At 44.2% G+C, this 24081-nt stretch overlaps 1 protein-coding gene across 4 annotated transcripts in view; it reads right to left on the reverse strand.

The window, feature by feature from the left end:
* AKAP13 (A-kinase anchoring protein 13) overlaps nt 1-24081 on the reverse strand; it is a 329213-nt gene that overhangs the window by 190019 nt on the left and 115113 nt on the right. For all 4 annotated transcript variants that reach the window (XM_053223592.1, XM_053223593.1, XM_053223591.1 and 1 more), the window contains 2 exons: nt 15471-15618; nt 1104-1400 (listed from right to left, as the gene is read on the reverse strand). In XM_053223592.1, coding sequence (XP_053079567.1) covers nt 1104-1400; nt 15471-15618 — 445 coding nt within the window. The remainder of the gene's footprint in view (nt 1-1103; nt 1401-15470; nt 15619-24081) is intronic.

Genomic DNA, 24081 nt, shown 5'->3' on the forward strand with positions numbered 1-24081 from the left:
AGATAAGGAAACCCTCCTGGCAGATCAGTAATCCAAGACAGCCTTGATCAGTAGCAAAGCACACACACACTGTGATCTCTAGCTGCAGAACTCCTAAACCTTCCAACTTGATGTGAACTCAGGAGAGAACGAGGGTGATGTTTATTGGACCCCAAGCATATACTGTTTCATCTAAATATGTACATAGGGGCGCCCGGGTGGCTCAGTCAGCTAAGCAGCTGACTCTTGATTTCACCTCAGGTCATGATCTCGCAGTTCCTGAGTTTGAACCCCGCACTGGGCTTTGTGCTGACAGCTCAGAGCCTGGAGCCTGCTTTGGATCCTCTGTCCCCCTCTCTCTGCCTCTCCCCAAATTGCATGCTCTCTCTCTCTCTTTCAAAAATAAATAAATGTTTAAAAAAATTTTAAATAAATACGTACGTAAAATCATGACATCTGGTAGATGCCATGCACCACATGATGATTCTGCAGGGAAACCCGTCTGAGTAAGAGGAACGTGCATAGTTACTACATCAGAGCTTTTTTAAAAAGTGGAGCCCTTCCTTCAATGAACTCTTCTACGGAGAGCCAGTAGATGAAAGAAGTTAAGAGGTAAATTGCTCTGGATAAAGAAGCCCAGACAGCTCTGGTGCTCCGCCCTAGCCCCCGCCCCAATCCCCCATCTTTTCTTTCCTCCAACTCCACAGAGTCTCTAGAAAATGTCAGGAGACAATAAATGAAAACCCTGTCTTTAGTAATTAAATACCCAAAGGATGATAAGAAGTTATTCTGCTACGGTCCTTGCGAAGGATGGGTCACTTTCTCCACGCAGAACACACATGGACCCCAGACCCGCAGCAAGGTCACCCGCGTGCCACCCCTGCTGTAAATGGGAACTGAAAACAGCCACAGTAAAGCTCCGGCCCGCTCAGGGCATTTCTCTGCAAGAACAGGTTTACCGGCTCCGCTGAAGGATGGAGAAGAGACGCCCTCGAGGCCACAACTGCAGGACGCATCCAGCCGCTGTGGAACGCTTGAGGGCAATGACTGTAGGGAAGCAGCCGCCATTAAGACCCTCAGTCTTCCCAAATGTGTCTGTGTTCTTGGTGTGTTTAAGTTCTTACCATGAGACGTCTGATCTGTCCCCAACACATTCCACTCCGCTGGCAGCTTCAGGTGTCTGAATGCCAGGGCAACCTTCTCATCAAGGGAATTCACATCCCCAGACGGGGGTCCTGACCGGTCGAGGAAACGGGTGAAGTTCAGGGCCTGCTGGTTGCCGGCGCTGGCGGCCAGGAACTGGGCTGCGTCGTACGCCTCATCCTGGACAAACCGGAAGTCTTGCTCGGCCACCACGAACACGGGAAGGCCGTCCTTGGAAGCACACAGCTGCACCCGCACGGTCTCACAGCAGTCGTGACCTGAAGAAAACACGTGTGGCTGAGAAGACAGTATGAGAGCCTGGAAGACTCTGCAAGGAAGACACCGCTGGGTCCTCTCTGCTCCTCCTGCATGAGACCCAAGTTCTCCTTCCTAAAAGAAACGCCTCCTTCCTCGGGGCTCTGACAGCAATCTTCCAAACTCCTGTACGCTCCATTTCTGGCTCGTTTTGTGAACTGTTATTTGCAACTATCAGTCAGTTTCCTTACCACCAGCAAACAGCTCTGTACCCTAGATGTACCCCCTAGAGCATAATGTTGGGCACTGAACAGTCACTGAGGATCTCGGTATGTTCTGAATTATGGCTGGTCGACTTGAACAGAGGAAAGGACAAAAGCTGAAGGATCTTACGAGGCCAAGCAGGCCTGATACCAACCGAATGCAAGTAGATCTGGAAACGCAACAGGGAGAAAGCCGCGCAGGAGGCTACATGGGAGGAATTTCACACAATCCCCAGCGCTTGCCCTATTACCACCACAACACAATCAATCGAATGATGGAGCACTTTGAAAAGTACAAAACAACTTGATCTCATTTCACTATTATTAGCACTTCAGGGCCTACGAAGTAACTTCTCTCAGATACACTCTTCCCTGTACTGTAATGACATCAACCAAATCGCCTGGTTCACACAGGGATGATGCAATGCTGTGGCCAGAAGCCCAGCTCAGGGCAAGAAGCATGCCAGAGACTGGTGCCCACCGTCCAGACCTCATGAGCTGCCACAGACACGCCACCCCAGAGCGCTCTGCTCCAGCAAGATCAGAGAGGTCTGACCACACTGTTTCTGTGGGTAAGGCCCTCCTGGAGAATCAGACTCTCTGCTGGACTTTCAGCCTCACAGAATTACGTATGTACGACACGCAGAATATAATCACTGAAACACACTGTTTTCCCTCAACGTCCAAACACTGATCTCCACTGGCAAGAAGTACGCTCCTAACATTATCATTTTTCTCCCCTAAAATGTCTTTCTTATGAGAAAAACGGAAATGAAAATGGAGTCAGGTGTTTCTGCTCCATGAGTGATGCCACCTTGTGCTTCTCCTGACCAACCACAGGCACCTGCACACCCACAGTGTCCCTGCAGCCTCTCACACGCACTGCTTTTCCACAGTGGGAGCAAAGCCAAGGGAAGCCCTCCGCTCGGTCCACAGGTGTGACTTTCCACACTGTGGCCACGGACCAGTAGAGGCTTCAGATGTGCACAGAACTAAGCTTTCTGCTGCTTTCGAAGGAGAAAACAGTCGGGGCACCTGGGGGGCTCAGTCGGTTAAGCATCCAACTTTGGGTCAGGTCACCATCTCAGAGCTCGTGAGTTCGAGCCCTGCGTTGGGCTCTGTGCTGACAGCTCATGTCTCCCTTTCTCTGACCTTCTCCCATTCATGTGCTCTCTCTCCCTCTCTCTCAAAAATAAATAAACATGAAGAAAAAAAAGAGAGAAAACAGTAATTGTTTTTCCCATGTGAACAATGAGAATAATAAGTAAATTGATTTTCCACATACTACTCCACAGGGGCCTCCTTAAGCCCTTTAACCTCATGACTAAAGAAATCTCTCACTGCTGTGTAATTTTAGGGCGGTAACAAGTTTCACGAACCAAGTACCTACTCTACGCCAGGCACCAGATACGGCATTTTCTCTACATGACAAGTTTATGAGGGATGTACTATCCTCATGTGACAGATGACAAAAACAAGATTTCAAGAAACAATCTGACCAAGGTCACACAGATATTAAGAAGCAGAATCCATTATTCAAATCTGATGCCAAGGGATGTGGCCTATTATATCTGATGCAAGAGTTTGTCCCCGCCTGTGAGGAGCCTGATACTTGAATGACAGGCCTGTATCATGGCTAAGCAAGAATAGCAGGCGCATTAGCCGCTGAGATCAGTGTCCACATAAACACAAAACTCCACCAGGTACACCTGCTGCCTTCCGAGCTGAATTCTTTATACCAAGGCCATAGGAAACAGGAGAATCGTCTGCCTGGGGATGTGTGCGTGTGTGTGTGCACACCCATGTGTGTGTGGACACCCACATGTGTATTTCAATTCAATACATATGCTGAATCTATACATTCAACATATGAAATGAAAATCAGAAGAAAAAAAAAAAAACAAACTTAACCTTTCTTTGAACAGCAGCCAACCTAACGATATAAAACAACAATGTCAACAGAAACAAGTCCACTGACTCAGGTAGGAGGTTTGGGGAATTTTCTGGCGGAAAGCGTATCTTTCCAACGGTTCCAGAGCATCCAACAGCTGGCTATGCCCCGAGCCCAGGGCACTGTGGTTACGAGGTGGACACAAGTAAGGTGAGGGTGTCAGCCCCTCCAGAGGTGTGCAGTCTATAAGGGGAATCAAACACATGGCAGGGAACTGCAAAGGAAGTCTGAAGGGTGCGGGTTCTGGAAGACACTCGCACAGTGCAACTGGTGGGAGAGGAACAACACGTTTCGCGTGGGCAAGAGCAGGAAGACTTCACGAAGGAGGCGGCCATTCGGAAGGACCTTTTGGACAGGTACCCCGCTCTCGGCTCTGCAAGCCCGGGGTCCTCCAGTAGAGCCCTCAGCACCCGGATGGCCGGTGCCCATCTTCTCTTACCTAACAGACACTTCTAGAATACTTGCTATGTGCTCGACTGTCTTCTCTGTGCTTTCCAAGTAACAGTTCATGTACTCCTCATAGCAACCCTATGTGGTAGATACTATTATTATACCCATTGACCAGATGCAGAAACCAAGGCACAAAAATATTAAGTAATCTGGCCAAGGTTATAAAGCTCCTTGGTGGCAGAATTAGAATTTGAGCCCACTTTCTGGCTCTACAGTCTGCCCCTTCTCCCAAGTTTCTGAGTACAAGAAGACTGGAAGGGTACCATGGAAGAATCAGCAGGAAAGGAATAAAAACGCCAGAGACAATCTTAAGCTGTGTGACCTCAGATCACCTCTGCTTCTCCAGACCTCAACTTCTTCATTCACAGCACGAGGGAGTGGCCCCTACAGGCCCCAAGGTTTCCCCAGAGTTACGGCCTGTAGATGTTACCAGGTGGAAGGTGGACAGGCAGAGAAAGTTAGCAAGAGATTCCAAGAAGAGGGAAGAGTTTGAAAAGCATAAAAATGGAAGCAGAAGTTAAGTTCAAGGGATGGAAATTATAGTTTCGAGAGGATATTAATTTGATCACATCTGGATGCTTAGTGACAGCACAGACCTGGGTTCAAACCTATTTTCCTTACTTTTTAGCTATGTGTCCTGAGGTAAATGACAATGTCTTTAATACTATTAAATCTAGACAGTCTTCAGGGCTCCTGAGTGGCTCAGTGGGCTAAGTGTCCAACCCTTGATTTCGGCTCAGGTCACGACCTCAGAGTTATGAGACTGAGCCCCATGTTGGGCTCTATGCTGAGTATGGAGCCTGCATGGGATTCTCTCTCTCTCCTGCTCTCTCTCTCTCTCTGCCCCTCCCCCACTCATGCTCTGTCTCTCAAAATAAATAAGTAAACTTTAAAAATCTAGACAGTCTCCTGGTCTTATAAGCAAAGAGCTATAATTTAGAAGAGTTTTCTCAAATTCTTCAATACCATAACCAACCCAAAATGACATCATACCTAACCCAGATTCATTTTCAATTAAATAAGATAGATGTAACACTACGTATTTCAGTCGGAAGAATTACTTTAAAGAACAGTGTGGTTCTCATTCATGAACCTCACCAATAATTATAGCATTTTCGACATATCCAGGATTAAGCTAATCTATACACTCCTCACAGCCCCTTGAGGTACATATGAATAACTGCCAATAAACACTAAAATCACAAGTTTCAAAGTTCAATGACGAAAATGTGAATGATCTGGGATCCAAACTGAATTCTGCCTTCAAAACTTAATCTTGCTTACAAGTGATCTTATACTAACTTACTAGACACTACCCAGATGAACAATCCTTATTCGTTCTTACCGGTTTCCTTCCTCAAGCCTGTGCCAAGGTGAGAAACCCAAGCCTGAACCAGAAAGGGAGTTACAACGCCACAGACGCTAAATAGCGTCCACCGCCCCGTAAACGCTCCTTCTGTCCAGACACAGAGTTCACACCATGTTCCCGGCCTTCAACTACACACACACACACACACACACACACGCGCGCGCGCGCACACACACACGCACGCACTCTCATGCCCACAGAAGAGGGTTTGCCTGAGTGCAAAAAAGCCACGGTGAAGCGACAACCTCACTCAGAACTGTGGAAGCACACAAGGGCAAAGTGCTCGGAAGTCTAACTGGAACTGCTAAACCACTGGTTTGCTCGGCTGGCAGAGGCTGGGGAGACCCGGAAGGCAGTCCACGAGTGTGCGTGTGCGTGTGCGCACACACGTGTTTACTGGCAACTTTCTGCTGCTTTGGCGGAAGAAATCTGTTGGAAGGTGGTGGGTGGATGGGTGAACTACTGGCAGCTGTGCGTACACATTTTTGTGTAAAATAAAAGCGTGTCTCAGGGGAGGCAGAACATCAGAAAAGGCCATGAAACAGAAACCCAGGAGCAACTATCTGATTGTTCGCTTGACATTTTCCCTTCAGACACGAACTCACAATCTGAAGGACACTATGAATCATCCTGAGTAAAATGTGCCAGAAATCTGCAATTTGTTTGGTATGATTATAGGCTTCTTTTTCAAGGAGTAAAAGAGGAGTGCAGGGCTGAGGGTGTCCTGGATCGGCCTTTATTAATAACCTAAGAGTACACTGGGAGAGCCACTACCACCCAAAAACAAAGCGTCTCACCCTGCTGTCTGGAAACCCACCGCACAAGGCTGGCCGGCTACGCTCTCACATTAGTGTTTCCTATTATGCTCCAGTGGTTCTCAAGATTTAAGTTTATTTATTTTTATTTTGAGACACACAGAGAGAAGGAGAACGTGAGCAGGGGAGAGGCAGAGAAAACATCTCAAGCAGGCTGCATGCTGCCAGTGCAGAGCCTGATGCGGGGCTCGAACCCAGGAACCGTGAGATCATGACCTGAGCTGAAGTAAAGAGTGGGACGCTTAACTGACTGAGCCACCCAGGCACCCCTCTCATTATTTTTTAAGCCCTTATAACCTTTCAGATAAAGCATTTGGGGCAAAAAAACCCTAACATGTTAAAAAACAAAGGTTAGGGGCACGTGGGTGGCTCAGTCGGTTTGGTGTCCGGCTTTGGCTCAGGTCATGATCTCAGTTCATGAGTCTGAACCCCGTGTCAGGCTGTCTGCTGTCAGCTCAGAGCCCACTTCAGATATTCTGCCCCACCCCACCCCTGCCACTCACTCGTGTACTCTCTCTCAAAAATAAATAAACATTTAAAAACCAACAAAGTTTATACAATACAGACCAGCAATAAAACAATCCCCGCTATGCACGCACGCACGCGCACACACACGAAACGTCTTATTGCCGTAAATTAGCTCTAGAGACACGACTATCTGCAGGGGCCTTTGTGCACACAAAATAAAAGTATTAACGATGCCCACACCTACACTGAAAAGACACGGGGATGGGAAACCACTTTCAACTTGATATCATCGTCACAATTTAACTTCTTTCTACATAAAAACAGAAGCTGCCGCAGAAAGACGAGTAGTGGGGTTTTCAGCTACTGCCATGATGTTTTTCTCCTTCCACTCAATTTCCTGGTAACAAAGAAGGAAAATAAGAATCACGAGTCTTTTTAAAAAGGGAAGTTCTGAGAAATTTACTAAGCTTCCCCTGAAGGAAGCAAGCCCAGAGAATTTAAAGAGGGGAAGAAGAGTGACAAACTGGTAAAGAAACACGGCCTGAGCTTCAATTCCATTTCTTTTTTTATTTTTTTTTTTAACGTTTATTTTTGAGACAGAGAGAGACAGAGCATGAACAGGGGAGGGTCCGAGAGACAGGGAGACACAGAATCCCAAGCAGGCTCCAGGCTCCGAGTGGTCAGCACAGAGCCCGACGTGGGGCTCGAACTCACGGACCATGAGATCATGACCTGAGCCGAAGTCGGACGCTTAACCGACCGAGCCACCCAGGCACCCCTTCAATTCCATTTCTAAAACCGCCTTCTGCATCTACCCCCACGATCAGGTCCAGTTCCTTTATGACGGAAAGCGCACAGTAAATTATGGGGCGGGGGGTGGGGGAGGGGGGGGGTCGGCCCCTGGCGGACTGAACCAGCGGTCCGGAGGTCCGGAAGTATGCTGGCGAAGGGCTGCCAGGTCAGACAGTATCAGGTGTGCCCTGCCCCCCCCCCCCCCCCACACACACTGCGGATGCGTTAGGTCACCCCGAACTAGTCACTCCACCCTGAAGCCCACCACCGCCAACCTTCCGGATTGTTCAGAAACATCAGAGATGGCCACGCACAAGGCACCCGCCCTGAGACAGGCAGGAAAAACTGGTAGTTACTGGTTTTTTTTAGCTATTAAAAAACGTTCCTGTTTAGGTCACTCAGGAAAAGAAATTCCCCATACTCCACAAAGAGCTTCTGCGGCAAGACCCGGAACTAAAAGTTGCCTTTGGCTCCGCAGAACTGAAAAGACAGAAGAGGGAGAATGCAGAACAAAAACACAGTAAGGAGCTCCAAGCTGGGAGGCAACAAGGCTAATTAACTGCTAATGCTCCTCTTAAAAGCATCTAATTCCAACCTTTTTCAAGCTGGCAGATCGGGAGGTATGTGTGTGTGCTTCTGAGATTGGGAGAGCCTTCCTGCAGCCTCCTTATCACCGTATCACCCATACCCATGGAAACGAAATATTGCTACAGATAAACAACTCTGCTGAAGCATGACCCAAGAATTACTTCATTTCCTATTAAGCTAAAAGTGGCCCACATCCCATCCGGGCCTTCTCTTTTGAGGATGGAACAACTGGGACTTTGTTTTACCAACCATCCCAAAAGGAACCCTGAAGGGCTTGCTGGACCAGCCAAGCCCGGTCCCACCCGGGAGCACGCTCTATGTTCTAAGAGAACGGCTGCGTTAAGCAGTCAACGGTGGAAAGATACAAAACTATTTCACTATTTCAGTTTGGCAGCGAGGTGTTTAAGAAGCGGTTACGTAGGGATAAAGGAAATTTTCAGTCTTCAGGATGAGGTGGAGCAAGCAAGGCACCGACTCCTAGTGTTTGCTGGTCGAATGGTAGGTGTGCAAATTGGTGTAAGAGAATTTTAGCAGAGTGGGGAAAAAACAGGCAGGAATTTCACCATGTACAGTTCTGGGGGGAAAGGGACTGATTAATGCTAAAATCATGATCTACCATATCCTAGCCTATTATTCTAAGACGGTATTTCTCAGTGTTTCATTTACTGTCACCACCCCCCCCCCCACCACTGAAGTCTTTGTAGACGTTTTTCTCTATTTACCTGCCATCTAATGAAACTTTAATGCTACGGATATACCATATATTTGTACACACGTGTCTGTGCTTCTACATAAAGAGTACGATTTTTTGCCCCCCCAGGAACCAATTTTCACCTCCTTGGCGGGGACACTGCCTCCCCCACAATGCATGCGGGTGCAGATTCTAGGGCTGTGTCCACAGCTCCAAGGTGATGAAATACACAACTTCCACATAAGCATTACAACCGGGACAGTAGACAACAGAGATTTTTTCCCTTCAAGTAGTTCTGTTTGTTTTTCCAGGATAGCAACTATATATACTGAACTAGCATTGGGACAGTAACTTTTTAAAGTTTTTTAAAATTTAGAATTGTACCCGTCTAGAGAAAGCCTTATAGCAGGAACATTTTAGAAGAGGGAGACTGTTAAAAAGTGTCCAATAGAAGGTTACAGATTTCTTGGCCAGAGAGGGAGGGTCCAGCACTCTCCAATTAGGCCGGTTTAAAGCCTACAACTTCCTTCCAAAGGTATAATTTGATTTGGCAACCTTGGACATCAGCTACTAGAGACAGGTTTTGGTTCACAACAAGTGAGAGACACATTGTGTTTTACGTGTAGGACGACTTACTAAGACCTGGGCTATAATCACTGATTTTTAGTAAGCCTGAAAGGAATTCTGATCACAGCAAATAGATTTTTTTCCTTTTTATTGTTTTAATGTCAAGTTTACTATATACACTACCTTCCCTTTGATGAGTGAGAAAGAAAAATATAAGAGCTGAGTCAAATTTTAGGTCAGTGAATGCTTGTAGTTTTCCTGTCTAGTAAGAAACTTTGCCGCAAATTCTAAACGTAAATAGACATGGTGAAAAAAAGATTTCATTTTATGAGAGACCCTGCACCAAAGCCTTTCAGGAAAATAGTACATACAGCATCCACTAAACATCCTGCTCATTTTCTATTCTGAAATCATTGTTGGCTTGGTCTAAATTAACATGTCACTAATAAAAATGAACGCAGTTAGACAGTACTCCATATCCCTCAAGAATTATCTTCCAAGGATACTCAGATTTCTTTACAATACTTAACCAGTCCTGCGTAAGACTTTTAAAGAAAAACCTCAGTTCCATCTCTAAAGGAAAATCAACTTTTAGTTAAGATGGGATTTGGGGTTGGATTTGTTTCATACAAAGAAAAAAGAATGGAGATATTTTATTTCATTTATTACAAAGGCAATACCTTCTGTCTTTAGAGATGTATTTCCAGTTCAGGCTGTATTTCATAGCAAATTATATTCTTAAACCAGAAATTCGTATTTTGCATGTAATATTTTATTACCAACCTTGTCTGCGGCCGCCTGGGTGGCTCAGTCGGGTAAGCATCCGACTCTTGGTTTCGACTCAGGTCATGATGTCACGGTTCGTGGGTTTGAGCCCCGAGTCTGGCTCTGTGCCACCAAAGCGGAGCCTCCTTAGGATTTTCTCTCTCTCTCTCTCTCTCTCTCTCTCTCTCTCTGTCTCTCTCTGGCCCTCCCCCACTCACACCTGTTCTCTCTCTCTCAAAATAAATTTTAAAAAACTTAAAAAACAGAAAAAAATATATGCTAAAAAATAAAAAATAAAGCCTGTTTGTCTAGTGTTAATTAAGCACTCAGATGGCTTTATTTTCAAAAGAAACAGCATTATTTTCAGTCTTCAAAATATTTTTATTAAAAATTACTATATATGTTTTTGTAACACACTCACTTGTAAAGCATTCAAACAATTCAAAGGCAAATAAAGTAGAAACCAAAGCCTCCACCTAACTGCCCCCTTAGATGTTATTACTTTTACTATACTGTATTTACTTTACGAAAAAAGGGGAATCATCATGTCCACAGCTTTTTGATGGTAGCAAGGCAAGAAAAGATTACTTTAAAATGCCTTTACAGGGGCGCCTGGGTGGCTCAGTCGGTTAAGCGTCCGACTTCGGCTCAGGTCATGATCTCGCGGTCCGTGAGTTCGAGCCCCGCGTCGGGCTCTGTGCTTACTGCTCAGAACCTGGAGCCTGTTTCAGATTCTGTGTCTTCCTCTCTCTCTGACCCTCCCCCGTTCATGCTCTGTCTCTCCCTGTCTCAAAAATAAATAAAACATTAAAAAAAAATTTTTTAAATGCCTTTACAATTGGGGTGCCTGGCTCAGTCAGTTGAGCATCCAACTTTGGATGCTCAGGTCATGATCTCGCAGTTCGTGGGTTTGAGCCCCGCATCGGGCTCTGTGCTGACAGCTCAGAGCCTGGAGCCCTCTTCGAATTCTGTATCTCCCTCTCTCTCTGCCCCGCCCCTGCTCTGTCTCGCTCTCAAAAATAAAAATAAACATAAAAAAAATTTTTTAATGCCTTTACAACTTATTTATATTTCTGAAAGAGAGACACAGAAAGAGAGAGGCAGGCAGTCACAGTGGGAGAGGGGCAGAGAGAGAGGAAGACACAGAATCTGAAGCAGGCTCCAGGCTCCAAGATGTCAGCACAGAGCCCGATGCAGGGCTCAAACTCATGAACCATGAGATCATGACCTGAGCTGAAGTCAGATGCTCAACCGACTAAGCCACCCAGGTGCCCTAAGCCTTTACAATTTATAATTAAACACACATGTACAATTCATTCTAACCTTTCATTAGAAAACAAACAAAAAAGTGAAAAAACAGAAAAAAAGGAAAATAATTTTCGTATCTGAAGTTAAAGAGCTTTTTTAAAGGAGCCAAGTTAGAAAGGTTTCTTTCTCTCTTCCATCCCCAAATAATGAAAGGTTAGAGACTAACATCAAGAAGTAGCTGCCTTTTGAAGGTCAATCAATCATCTGGTTTTAGTAAAAACTAAAATGTGACAGAACATTGACAGTGAAACCTGCAGAGAACTCAAAGAAACATCAGAGCCAGCAATCTGGATGAAACATGACATTAAAAGCAAGAACAAGACACAAAGCTCTTTTTCTTCCCAGAGTGCACCCAACTGACGAGGCCCAGAGGAGCTGGTCCCACACAGGAGCAAAAAGGGTGCACAGACACCCCTCCCAGTAGCCGCTGCTGCATCTGGTAACCAGGATGCACAAAGCAAGCAGACACTTTCCATGAAGAATCCTCACTACTCTGACATTGCCCGCAGCAGACAAGAAACCTGAGGCTGTCAATACAGCTCACTGAGGCTCAGAAATCACCGTAGGTAGATACTGGAAAGAGAACACTGACTCCCGCCCTCAAGCCAAGAATTCAGTTCAAGAAGCCAGATCAAACTCCTTTTGCGTTTCTCAAAAGAAAGGGTGCAGGGGTTGTGTGTGCATGTGTATGTGTGTGTGTACACATGTGTGCACAACCTTTCTAGAAGAGCGGCTTCCGAGAATTGGGATGAATTCAAATACAGCAGAAAAGCGGTTCCAGCAAATGGTAGGGATTACTAACAGCCTTCCTAGCATACACCAACAAAACAGAAATCCACACCCTCATGAAGCTTTGCCTTCAGCAAAGTCAAGTAGAAAATAAGTAACATAAATGAAATATACATGTTAGAAGTTGGTAAGTGCAATGGGAAAAAAAACAAATCAGAAAAGGGCAAGAGGGAGTCCAGAGGGGAGGCCGCTGTATATTTTTATAAGGTGGACAGGGAAGGCCTCGCTGAGAAGGTGATAGCTCAGTAGAGAGCTGAAGGGAGGTAAGGAACAAGTCTAAGATGTCCCTAAAAACCGACTTAAGGCAGTTTAATTCTAGGCTAAAATATTCATGCCATGATATAAACAAGAGATTCAAATCTAACTCAAACCCCAAGATGTCCATCCCTACACATCCACAAATGACTACAGCAGATGTAGCAGCTGAACGGGAGGAGCTCCTGCATGCTGACCAGAGCAACGGGCTCCATTCGGGAGTCCCCTCTGCTTAAACAGTGAACAGAGCTTCTGAGTCACCAACCGGGGCCTCACTGCTACTGTGCATCCGTATCAAAGGTCCACGGTTAGAGTGCGGCCTGCCATTCCGCCTGGCTTGCTTGTACAAGAGGGTCCTGTAGGGACTCGAAGCCTCTGTCACCTCTGCTGTGCTCGGGCACCTCTTGTCATCATCCTGAGTGAACTCAACGAGGAGAAGACCGTGCAGTCCAACTGGAGAGAAAAGGGGACAGGCGGTTGGGCCCGTAGGCCTGACCGGGAACACGGGAGGTGCCAGAGACCACAATTTACAGGAGGGGAGAGTTGATTAGTGGAAACTAGAGAAGGCAGGTACTAGGACTCCAGGCCCCATGCAAATGGGTCAGGGATGATTTCTGAGGATTTAAATCAAATTAGGAGAAAGCAGCAGAGTGTAATATCCATTCTGGTTCACTGGGGTTAGCAGGGTAAGGGGACTCAGAGTCGATAAGTGCACTAAAGGACACCCAGAGATGGATGTGGCTGGAAAAGAGGGGGACGGAGACATGTAAAGAGGTTTAGAGCCAAAGGCAAGGGGGTGCCTGGGTGGTTCAGTCGGTTAAGTATCGACTTCGGCTCAGATCATGATCTCACAGCTCACGGGTTCGAGACCCAAGTCGGACTGTGCTGACAGCTCGGAGCCTGGAGCGTGCTTCGGATTCTGTGTCTCCCTCTCTCTAACCCTCCCCCACTTGTGCTCTCTCTCAAAAATAAACATTTAAAAATTTTTAAAAATGAAGAAGAAGAAGAAGAAGAACAACAACAACAACAACAACAACCAAAGGCAAGGGATGAAATGGGAACCAGAGTTCAGGAAGGAAGGTTGGAAATCAGTAAGGGTCTGGAACGAACTCGGAGCTCTGGGCTGTCGTACAAGTACAAGGGGCTTATGAAACTCAGGAAAATAAGCGTCCATCCTGATGTCAGTGCCTTGCCAGCAAAGGTCCAAGAGCTGCCGGGCATATCCGTCTCCCAGGGGCTGGACTTTGCTGGTACTTGGGACTGAGGACCACAACTAGGATGCAGGGCTACACCCTTGATACCCCTGACCTTTCTCTTACAGCCACTGGCATCCTCCCTGTATCTACAGACACTCTTTCTTACACGTGCGCCAGTCAGGGACTGACGACTCTCCTTGCAGAGGACTGTTTCTCACACGTGGCAGGTGTTTAGCAATGGTGACACTGGATGGCACCTGCTCCAGAGGGGACCTCAAGTTCCAGATAAGCCTTTCTGACATGATATACATCACAGGAAACAAGATGTTTGGAGCTTTAGGTTACAAAGGAGGATACTTAATACGCTTTAGAGAAGAAATCAGTATCTATCCTGAACTCCTTGTTAAATTTCCAATCCCTAAAAATTTGCAGGGGTGGGGGGCGGGGGGCAGATATTCATAGGAATTGTCAAGAATCTTTAAATTCTGTACTGTATTTTTCAAAACCACTGCTGCCAAGCAGAAAGCTAAATACAGCTTTCAACTGTCATAAACCTCAGTTCTTAACTGTAGGATAATTTCCAGCAGTTGGTAGGTATCAGACATGAAGCTAATTTATATTAAATGGCACAGCAATGAAAAACTGGCAACAGGATCCAATACTGGCAAGACTAGATATTAAAAGCCCTTGGTAAAGTAGTAGTTTTTTTACACCATCTATTTCAACACAGTGGAATCAGTGTTACATAAAAACACTGGGAAAAAGAAACACTTCAGGAAGAACTAAGTCTAGTTTATTGTCTAAAGAACAAGTTAACTGTCAACACTTCTTAGGGGTTTACCCCTCAATGTGCCCGGTTTTGCATTCCGATGAAAAGTGGTTAATTGTTAACTGTGAAACAAGGTCAGCTAAGGAAATGAGCTCATCTCGGAACACACGTCGGCACACCTTTAGGTACTGCGATAGGTGAAGAGACAGCCATTTTTTCAGCTGTTTCCGGTGGAAGTAGCAAGGACTTTGTGACTTTGTAAAGAATTTTTAATGAGTAAATACTTTCCCCTTTGAATTCTGTTAAACAGTGATTAAACATGGTCCTCGTTCCACTATGAACCATAATTTGGAAAGTTTGGCTTTTATGAAAGGTTCTTAGGTCCCTCTTAGATTCTGAGGCCTATGTTACTTATCGTTCTACCTCTGCTTTTGCCCCTGTGACATTCAGCATCAAATCTGCAGTCACAGCATGGCAGCCACGTTAGAACCTGAATCTTCCACATGTTTTACTTTCCCCCAAACCTCAATACTCTAATAAATTAATATTTTTGCTGATCCTAATTTTTATCTTTCAACTTATGACACCATTTTTGCTAATTTCTAGTGAGTCTCAGATTTTCGTAGAATAAGCAATATATAAACAAAATGCTTTACCTTAATGTGTATTTAAAACAAAGATCTGACAAGAAAGAGTTCTGTCACCCTGATCCGTTCTTCCTCTTACTCCACACTAATGAACATGGAATAAAAGTGTTGGAGAATCAGGGATGCCTGCGTGTCTCTGTCAGTTGAGTATCCGACTTTGGCTCAGGTCATGATCTCAGGTTCATGACTTCGAGCCCCACACCGGGCTCACTGCTATCAACTGGTCAGCATGGAGCTCTGCTTTGGATCCTCTGTCCCCACCCACCCTTGCCCCTCCCCTGCTTGTGCTCTCTCTCTCTCTCTCTCTCTCTTCCTAAAAAACAAATAAATAAACAAATAGAACAGTTTTTTTAAAAAAAAAAGTACTTGAGAACCAGCAAAGGCCAGTGAAGATTCCACCCAATACTTACCAGGAGCAATGGTCTCCAGCGTATCAGCACTGACCTTCCGTGTACTTGTGCAGTGATGGAGGGTGGAACCCGAAAATACCAAATAAAAAACTACATCATCCTCAACTTTGTCCTCCTCAGCCAGCAACACCGTAACCACACAGTCACCCTAGGAAAGGAAAGACAAAGCAAGCCTGCATTAGTCAGGTTCCTCCTGGGAGTCTACCTTCACAAAACATCAAATTTAGGGAAAAATCAAATGTATCATTTCTAGTAAGGTTATACAAACATAAACACTGAGCACTTGTGTGCCAGGAAGAATTGTAGGCACTGAGAATACAAAATGATCTGAAAAGAAGACCTCTGTGCTCCTAAAAGCTTCCCTTTCAGTGGAGGTGGTCAGACAAAGGAGAAAACTAACAAGGTAACATTTGGGATATTTACTTGATGAATGGGTATTAAAAAGAAAGGAATCCAACCAAAAGAATCCAAAAATAAGGCCAAGAGGATGGAGGAGGCATATTAAACAGTCACATCCCTGTGCCCAGAATGCCCCTTGCCCAGAGCAACAACTCTGAATTCTACACCCCAGACATGGCTGCCAAATCCACCCATTCTGCAACAAGGACAGTCTCCACTGAGCCTGCCTGGACGAGTGCAAAGAGCATTCGTTTGGGCTCTGGGCAAGTCTGGGTTTAAACTCCACCCACAAAGACTTGACTCAAATCCTCTAACCCTACTTTCCTTGTCTATACAAATGGAGATAATACATTCTCTTCCTCCAGCTAATATACGAAAACTCTTGGAACATATTCTGCTCTCAGCCTACGATAATATTCTTAATCTACATGGATGGGACGGTCACTTTTCTACTAATCTGTTTCCTGACCATCTGGAATCCCTACCCTTCTTTACCCAACCCTCCATCAAACCCTTGCAATCAGACCAGAAACTTGCCAGTACCTCTGCCCATGACTCTGCAACTACTGAGAAGACATCTCTGTCATTTATTCACAAATATTCTTTCTAGTTTTTACAGGTTAGTTTTTTTCATTGAGGCTACTGTCTGAATTAAATATAATCTATAAAATACAGTCCTAATTACCATCTTCCCAATCATAAACATTATACAATTCATGTTGTCTCCATAAACAAAAGATTTTAAAGCACCAAGGTTTAAAGCACTGGGGCTTAGTATTATCTAAATCTTAATAATGCACTATGAAAAAAAAGAAAAACAATAATGTACTATGGAAAAACCAATTTAGAGAAAGCCAGACTACAATAGGGGAGAGAATTCTCATGCCTTGCAGTATTTTTTTCTTTTCCATTTTAACACCAATGAAGTCTACTAGAGAACCATGCCACCCTGTGGCCACAATTTACCAAGCCTGGCAGCAAAATGGAGCAGCAGGTAGAGTTCCATTAAACACCGAAAACCAGAAATCATAACATCAAACTTAGGACCAAGCCTATTAACAGAAATGCTCCAATAGGTTGATTCTGGAAACAGAGTTCAAAATATTTCCTAAAGCCTCAAAGGCCTATTTCTTCACTTATTCCCAGTGCTTTGTGTACATGGTAGGGGCTCAAATGTGCTCAGTGCAACACGTAAGAAGTCACAATGAGCAACAAATAAGCTGTGACTTACTATGTACAAATGCCGAACTGGAAAGTTCCAAACCACCCTAACACAAGGAACAGCACAGTCGGTACAACAGAATTATCCCTGGCTGCAGTCGCTATTTAGAATTATAATGGAGACTCATGCCTAAGTTCTTTTCTTGGAAACATGTTTGAAAAGCTTAGGCTGGTAAAATTTTAATACCCGTTGGCATGATAAACCGCAACCAGCTAAAATGTCTGCAGCACATGTGAGAAGAACAAACTTCTCAAGGTATCGAAATACCATTATAACCCGGAAAAAAAAAAAAATGAGAGCTCTGAAGTTTCATCCTTTAGACCACAGGCGGGCCCGCGGGCACAATCCAGCTCTCTGCTTGTTTTTATATGGCGCAAGAGCTCAGAAAGGTTCTTTACACTTTTAAATGGTTGAAAAAAAAAAAAATCTTTTAACATGTGAAAATTATCTGATGTTCAAATTTCAGCGTCCATAGGTAAAGTCTTACGCCGCCGGGCCACGCTTCTGTACTATAATGAGCCCCTGCAGAGTTGAGCGGTTCCCCGAGACGGTATGGCCTGCCAGCCTAAATTATTTACACTGTGGACTTTTAAAGAAAAACAAAACAAAACAAAACAAAACATCTGGGCTTGTTCTTTTTTCCACCTAGATATGTATCCTGGAAGTCTAAGAATATATCTTCTTTCTCAAGATCAGGGATTTCCACATGAGACCCAATATCTTGCCAGAAGACAGAAGACTCTGTGCCCAAGATATTAAGTGATATCTGGGGCCTTCTTTTAATGGAGGACAGAGGGGATGGCTAACATCAACCTCTTTCTTCACTCGCAAAATAAAGAAGCTTTAAAGCTCTCATAGCTTCAATGGTTTTCTTTTTAATGTTAAGTCAAACTACCCAAAATATTAAAGAGAAGGGACCCCAGAAGCCTCAATCACCTCAGAGCCACCTGAAATTCAGATTCCAAAGGCACCCAGGACGACAGCACCTGTCTTCCCTGGAGGAGCACCCTCTGCCCTCCCAAAGTCACGGGAGCAGACAGTCAACACTGTCACTCTGCCGTGGGCCACATGGCTCCGGTTTCACTGCAGGGACAGTGCACCTACAGTGATGCAGGCGGGAGCTGCAGGATTAGGCTCGTGCGGTGGTGCCTGAAAAGTAAGGATGAAAAACAGATCTAAAAAGAACTCTGGTTGAGATGATTGCTGTAACCACACCTTCCCCGAGGAATATTCCGGTACATAATTTGTTGCTCATGGGAAGGACAAGCCCCATGGAATGAGCAGACAGATCAACCTAGCTACTCGGTTACTATGTCTGTCACGCCATCTAACCACCACAGATGAACTTACTAACGAGGGCAATTTTCAAGACGTTCTGGAGTGAAGCCCCAGGAAGAGAGGTTCTAAATCTCCGCTTCTCCAGTAAACCGAAGAAACAGAGTGCTCTCCTCACAACGGTATTTTCCATGCTTTTGCATTAATGGGAAATGTATTCCCAAACCTGACACTTTTTTGAATCTGGACTATTTCTGCTGACAGATGCCAAAAGCACTAATGGAAAAAGACAACCTATACCAGGCCCCATCTTGTTACTATTGGCGATCCCCCAAATACGAAGGCACCGCAGTCCTAAATGCCAGTCACTTATCTGCCAAGAAAAACAGAACTTTACATGATAGCCGCGGTCTCAGTTCTCCCCATCTTTAACTCGGGTATACAGTAGACATACAGTACTAACAGTACCATAATCACCTTTATATATTTATTGGCAAGTAACACAAGGGCACCTGCGTGGCTCAGTCGGTTAAGCGTCTGACTCTTGACTGGCTCAGGTCATGATCCCACAGTTCGTGAGTTCAAGCCCCGCTTTCAGCACAGAGCCTGCTTGGTATTCTCATTCTCTCTCTCTCACTCTCTGCCCCTCCCCCACTCACTCTCTCTCAAAAATAAACTTAAAAAAAAATTAAGTAAACAAACGTTTTTTTCCCCAGACTTCCAATCTGGAAGTCAAAGAACAGATCTCCCTTTTCCAGATCAAGGATTTTCTCTTCCTAGGAGACCCATCGTCTTGCTGACAGACTCTCCAGGCCCCCGAGATCCTAGTTATGCCCGGGGCCTTCCTTTCACTGGGGACAGTATCTGGATCAGGAGGAAAATGGCACAGGGAAGGGCAAAGCAGGAGAGGGATGGGAGAGAGAAGATTACGGTGTGGGAATGGACAAGGCCTGGGAAACGGGGTGAGTGCTTATGAGGAGGACGGTGGAGGGCTGGCTATTAGAGAAAATCCTAGCCAAGTACAAAGCATCCCAGCTCATGGCTAACAATGGTGCCCGAGTTCAGCTGGCAAAAGATCATCAGTATTAGCACCACCTAGGGCGCCTGGGTGGCTCAGCTGTTGAGGGTCTGACTGTTGATACCTGCTCAGGTCGTGATCCGGTGGCCATGGGATGGAGCCTCGCATCAGGCTCCTCACTGGGTGTGGTACCTACTGGGGATTCTCTCTCTACCTCCTTCCCTCTCTGCCCATTTCTCTCTCCCTCTCTCTCAAAATAAACATTTTTTAACAATATATTATCACCACCTTAAGTCAATTTGTTTTCTAACTTTCAAATTTGGCTTTTAATGTATTAACATGCCATGGTGGGTAAGAGGATGATCTCTGGCTGAATCACCGCATGGCACGTCAATTTCTAACTGCTTAACCTCTTGGATATGTTAAATTCTCCGCTGTAAGAGAGAACAATCACACTTCCCTCATAAGGTTGTACGGATTAAATAAGTGATAAAAGTAAAGCACCTAAAGCAGTTCACAGGACATAATAACATGTTCAACAAATAATAATTATAATCAATGTAATGCAGACGTAACATATAACGGATGTGACCACAGTTATTATACTGTATTGTATATTTGAAAGTTGCAAAGAGAGTAAATCTTAAAAGTTCTCATCACCAGAAAAAAAAAAATGTGTAACTATGTGTGGGTGGATATTAATTCAACTCATTTTCATGATCATTCTGTAATCTATACATATATCAAATCATTATGTTGTACACCTAAAACGAATACCATGTTATTTGTCATTTATATTGTGGTAGGGTCCCCTCCCTAAGGAAAGAAAAAAAATGGGGGGGGGGGGCTTCAAGGTAACCTGGCTATGCACATACATGATAACATCCCTCATGACCCTGTAACATGAGACCACTTAATCAGACGACATGTTTGTGTGTGTTACCATATATGGGAGACAAAAAAAATCGACAATGTATAAAAAACTGTGCCACATGATGTTTGGTGCTCAGTTCTTCGGGTACGAGCCCAACTGAGCGGTGCCAGCAGGAATGAAGTTGCTTCCTGGAAAGAAAAGTCTGTGTCACGACTCTCTGTGGGAGAATCTGGCTACAGTATCTCAATAAGTAAAGAAATAATAGCTATTATTATTCACTAGAATGTAAGCGCGATGAGAGCACATTTTATTCATTGTGATATCCCCTTAGTCTAGAATAGGAAGTAGCAGGTGCTCAAAACACACTTGAGAAGGAAGAAAACACCAAAACTTTATTAGCAGGTACCTATACCTAGGATGGTTGAAGCCAATTTCATAATGTACTTTGTGCTTTTCTGTTTTCCAATATTTTCAAATACGGATGGGTTCTTTTCAAAAGAAAAAAAAAATCCTTATTTTTTAAATAGTCTGCTCACTTATTAATTACAAAAGGAAAACTAGATACCTGGTGGATACCACCTGAATCAAGTCAGCAAAAAAGGTAATGTTATAAATAATGAAACCAGCACCACTCCTGATGACACCCACAGAGGACAGAGCATCACTTACAGTGTCCCCAACAAAAATGCATAACCTCAATCCAGTCTTCAGTAGACATCACACAAACCCAAGGGAAGAAGACCTTCTATAAAGAAAACTGGCCAGTTACTCTTCCAAAATATCACTAATGAAACACAAAGAAAGACTGAGTTAATGCTCCAGACTAGAGACTTGCCCACTAATGTGACACAGGATTCTGGGTTGGCAGCTGAAAGGCAGAGGTAAATTGCCATGAAGGGCATTATTGGGACAACTGGCAACATCTGAGGAAGGCTTACAGGTTTAACATTGTACCAGCATTAAAGGGCCTGGTTTTGCTAATTGTGCTGTGGTTATGTAAGAGCAATATCCTTGTTCTTAAGAAATACACAGTGAAGTATCTGAGTTAAAGGACCATGATGTCTGCAACTTACTTTAAAAAAAAAGACAGACAACGATTAAGCAAATAAGGCAGGATGTTACATTGAATCCGGGTTTAATGTAAATGGGATTTCTCTGTACTATACTTAACAATTTCTATGTAAATTTAAAATTCTTCAAAATACAAGATTTCCAAAAAAACCATTTCTCAAAAAATTTATATGTAATTAAATATTCAAAGTTAAAGGGGTACAAAAATTAAATTACATTCCTGAGAGTGGTTTTTTGGGTTTTTTTACATACTGCAGACATATATATTTAGTAAAGATATTCTTGCAGGGATCCAGAATTATGAAATTGTTAATAATAACTGCCTTTCATTCAAGAATCTTTTTTTTTTTAATTTTTTTTTTAATGTTTACCTTTGAGAGAGAGAGAAGTGGGGGAGGGGCAGAGAGACAGGGAGATACAGAATCCGAAGCAGGCTCCAGGCTCTGTCCTATCAGCACAGCTGATAGCACAGAGCCCGACACGGGACTCGAACCCACAAACCGTGAGATCATGACCTGAGCCGAAGTTGGACGCTTAACCGACTGACCCACCCAGGCGCCCCTCATTCAAGAATCTTCAAGAAGTTTACAGGCCTTCCCAAATCAATTTCCCAGTTTGCCAAAATGACAAGGCTTCTCCCTGATGTTCACAGGGGAAAGTGAAACAAAGGAGGTAAGTCATACAAAGTAAAGGTTGAGCATTAGTCCAAAGTATTATCTCTCCATGAGGTGTCTGTGATTATAGTATTGAAACAGTAATTCCAAAGTGCGTCCTTATACAATTCAGACACTTCTTTGCATTCATGCAATGAGCTTCATTCTCTCCTTTAAATACAAGAATATAGGCAATTGACAGACCCCTTTGCCCAATCATTTCCTAAAGCAACCAAAGACTGACAGTCAGCTATAGTTTCTCCCTAGTCTGAAAAGAAAGTCTCTCCCTTGGAAAATCAGGGCAGCCGGTTTCCAATTTCATTAAAGGCTCACACAACAGAAGGACACCCAGGAGCAGTGAGCATACCTAACGCTCAGCTCTTGGTCACTAAACACCATTCTCCATTAAAGGAACCAGGGCCACTCAAAAAAAGCGGTGTTTCCAGACCTAGGATCAGGGTACGGACACGATGAGCCTGGAACATCTTGTGTTTGACAGAAAATAAGGAAGTGCTCAATAAAGAAAAAAAAAAGATGGTGACATGTTGTACACTGAAGTGGCTTCCTTGGCCAAATCTGGGACAATCTGAAGACCAAAACAATTAAAAACACTAGCAAACTATAAATAATTAAAAAACAGGAAGTCATGAGTCTATAAGAATACCATATAAATGAATTAAACAGAGGAGAAGGGAGAATTCCAGAGTATGACAGAATGATGAAGCCTCACTGGTAGAGAGGGTGCCGGAGTGCAAAGGGGTAAGCCCTTTGCAACCGTAACACTAAAAAGTGATTCTAGAAAAAATGATCAAGTATCAATCTGGGGAGAAAGTCCAAGGAAGAAAAAGACATTTACATTGTCTCAAATGTGTCTCCCACAAACTGCTTTTTATTAAAGGGAGAAAAAACATGGTATTTATTCAGTGAAGAAATTCACCAATACTTTGACCAGGTGATCAAAATAAACATCCCAATAAAGACAGATGAACACATGTGCCTCCATGTGTGATGCTCTGAGAAGGACACAATGTGACCTATGTAGTGCTCTGACCAAGAATGCATCTAGCCGCAAGGAAACATCAGATAAATAAAAATAAGAAACATGCTTTTGAAGAAAGGAAGGGATTACTGTATTCTTCAACACCGTCGATGCCATAAAAGATCACGAAAGGTTGCGGCCATGTTCCAGGCTAAAGAAGGTAAGACACATGACAACCAAAAGCAATGATCTAACCCCCCTGTGATTAGCTGACCCTTGGACAATCTCAGGGTTGAGAGCACTGACACCCTCCCCTGCCACAGACAAAAATCCACATACAACTTTGAACTCCCCAAAACTCAAGTACTAATAAGTGAGAACGCCCAGAGATCACTTTTTACTGCCATATGCAATTTCCTGGAGAGACCAACCGCTCATGTGGAGATGATAAGCCTCAGGCGGGGGTGGAAGCAGATACTGGCAACACTCTAGCTCACTGCGCTCACTGGGACAGCACTAAGGGGTGGCTATGAAACTGCAGGATGATTAATTTCATTCTGTTATTATTTAACACTGCATTTTGTGTCTGTTTACATTTCTCTGAACTGCAAGTGACACCAGGTATGGTCTCTAAGTGTTTGCGAGCCTACATTTGGATAAATTTTAACTGTTTACAGTAGATTTGTGTATGTTATGGTGGTAAACCATAAAATAGACTAGAATCTACAAATATTTTATGCATTCATGACACACGCAACTTCTTAATGTTTCAATATTTCTGGGCTACATGGTTCATCTGTGAGCTGTTTCAAATTATAGCAAATCTCTGAAAACTTTTCCAATGGGCTTACTGGAGAAAAAAATCTACATACACGTGGGCCCGTGCAAGTCAAGGGTCAACTGTATATACTTCTCATTAGATGAAGCTTGTGGACGGCAAGAACTGTGTCCCTGCATACAGTTCTCACAGTGCTTACCTAGCAACAGGAACTTCTGGCATACCCATATGAATAAATGTGGCAGAGATCAGCTCACATAGAATATTAATGGCAAGCCAAGTGATTCACACTTGGACCTGTGTAGGCAAGAAGGCAAACTAGAGCCTTGTGCGGTATGTACG

This window comes from Acinonyx jubatus, chromosome B3 (assembly GCF_027475565.1).
Source record: "Acinonyx jubatus isolate Ajub_Pintada_27869175 chromosome B3, VMU_Ajub_asm_v1.0, whole genome shotgun sequence".
Classification (NCBI taxonomy): Eukaryota; Metazoa; Chordata; class Mammalia; order Carnivora; family Felidae; genus Acinonyx; species Acinonyx jubatus.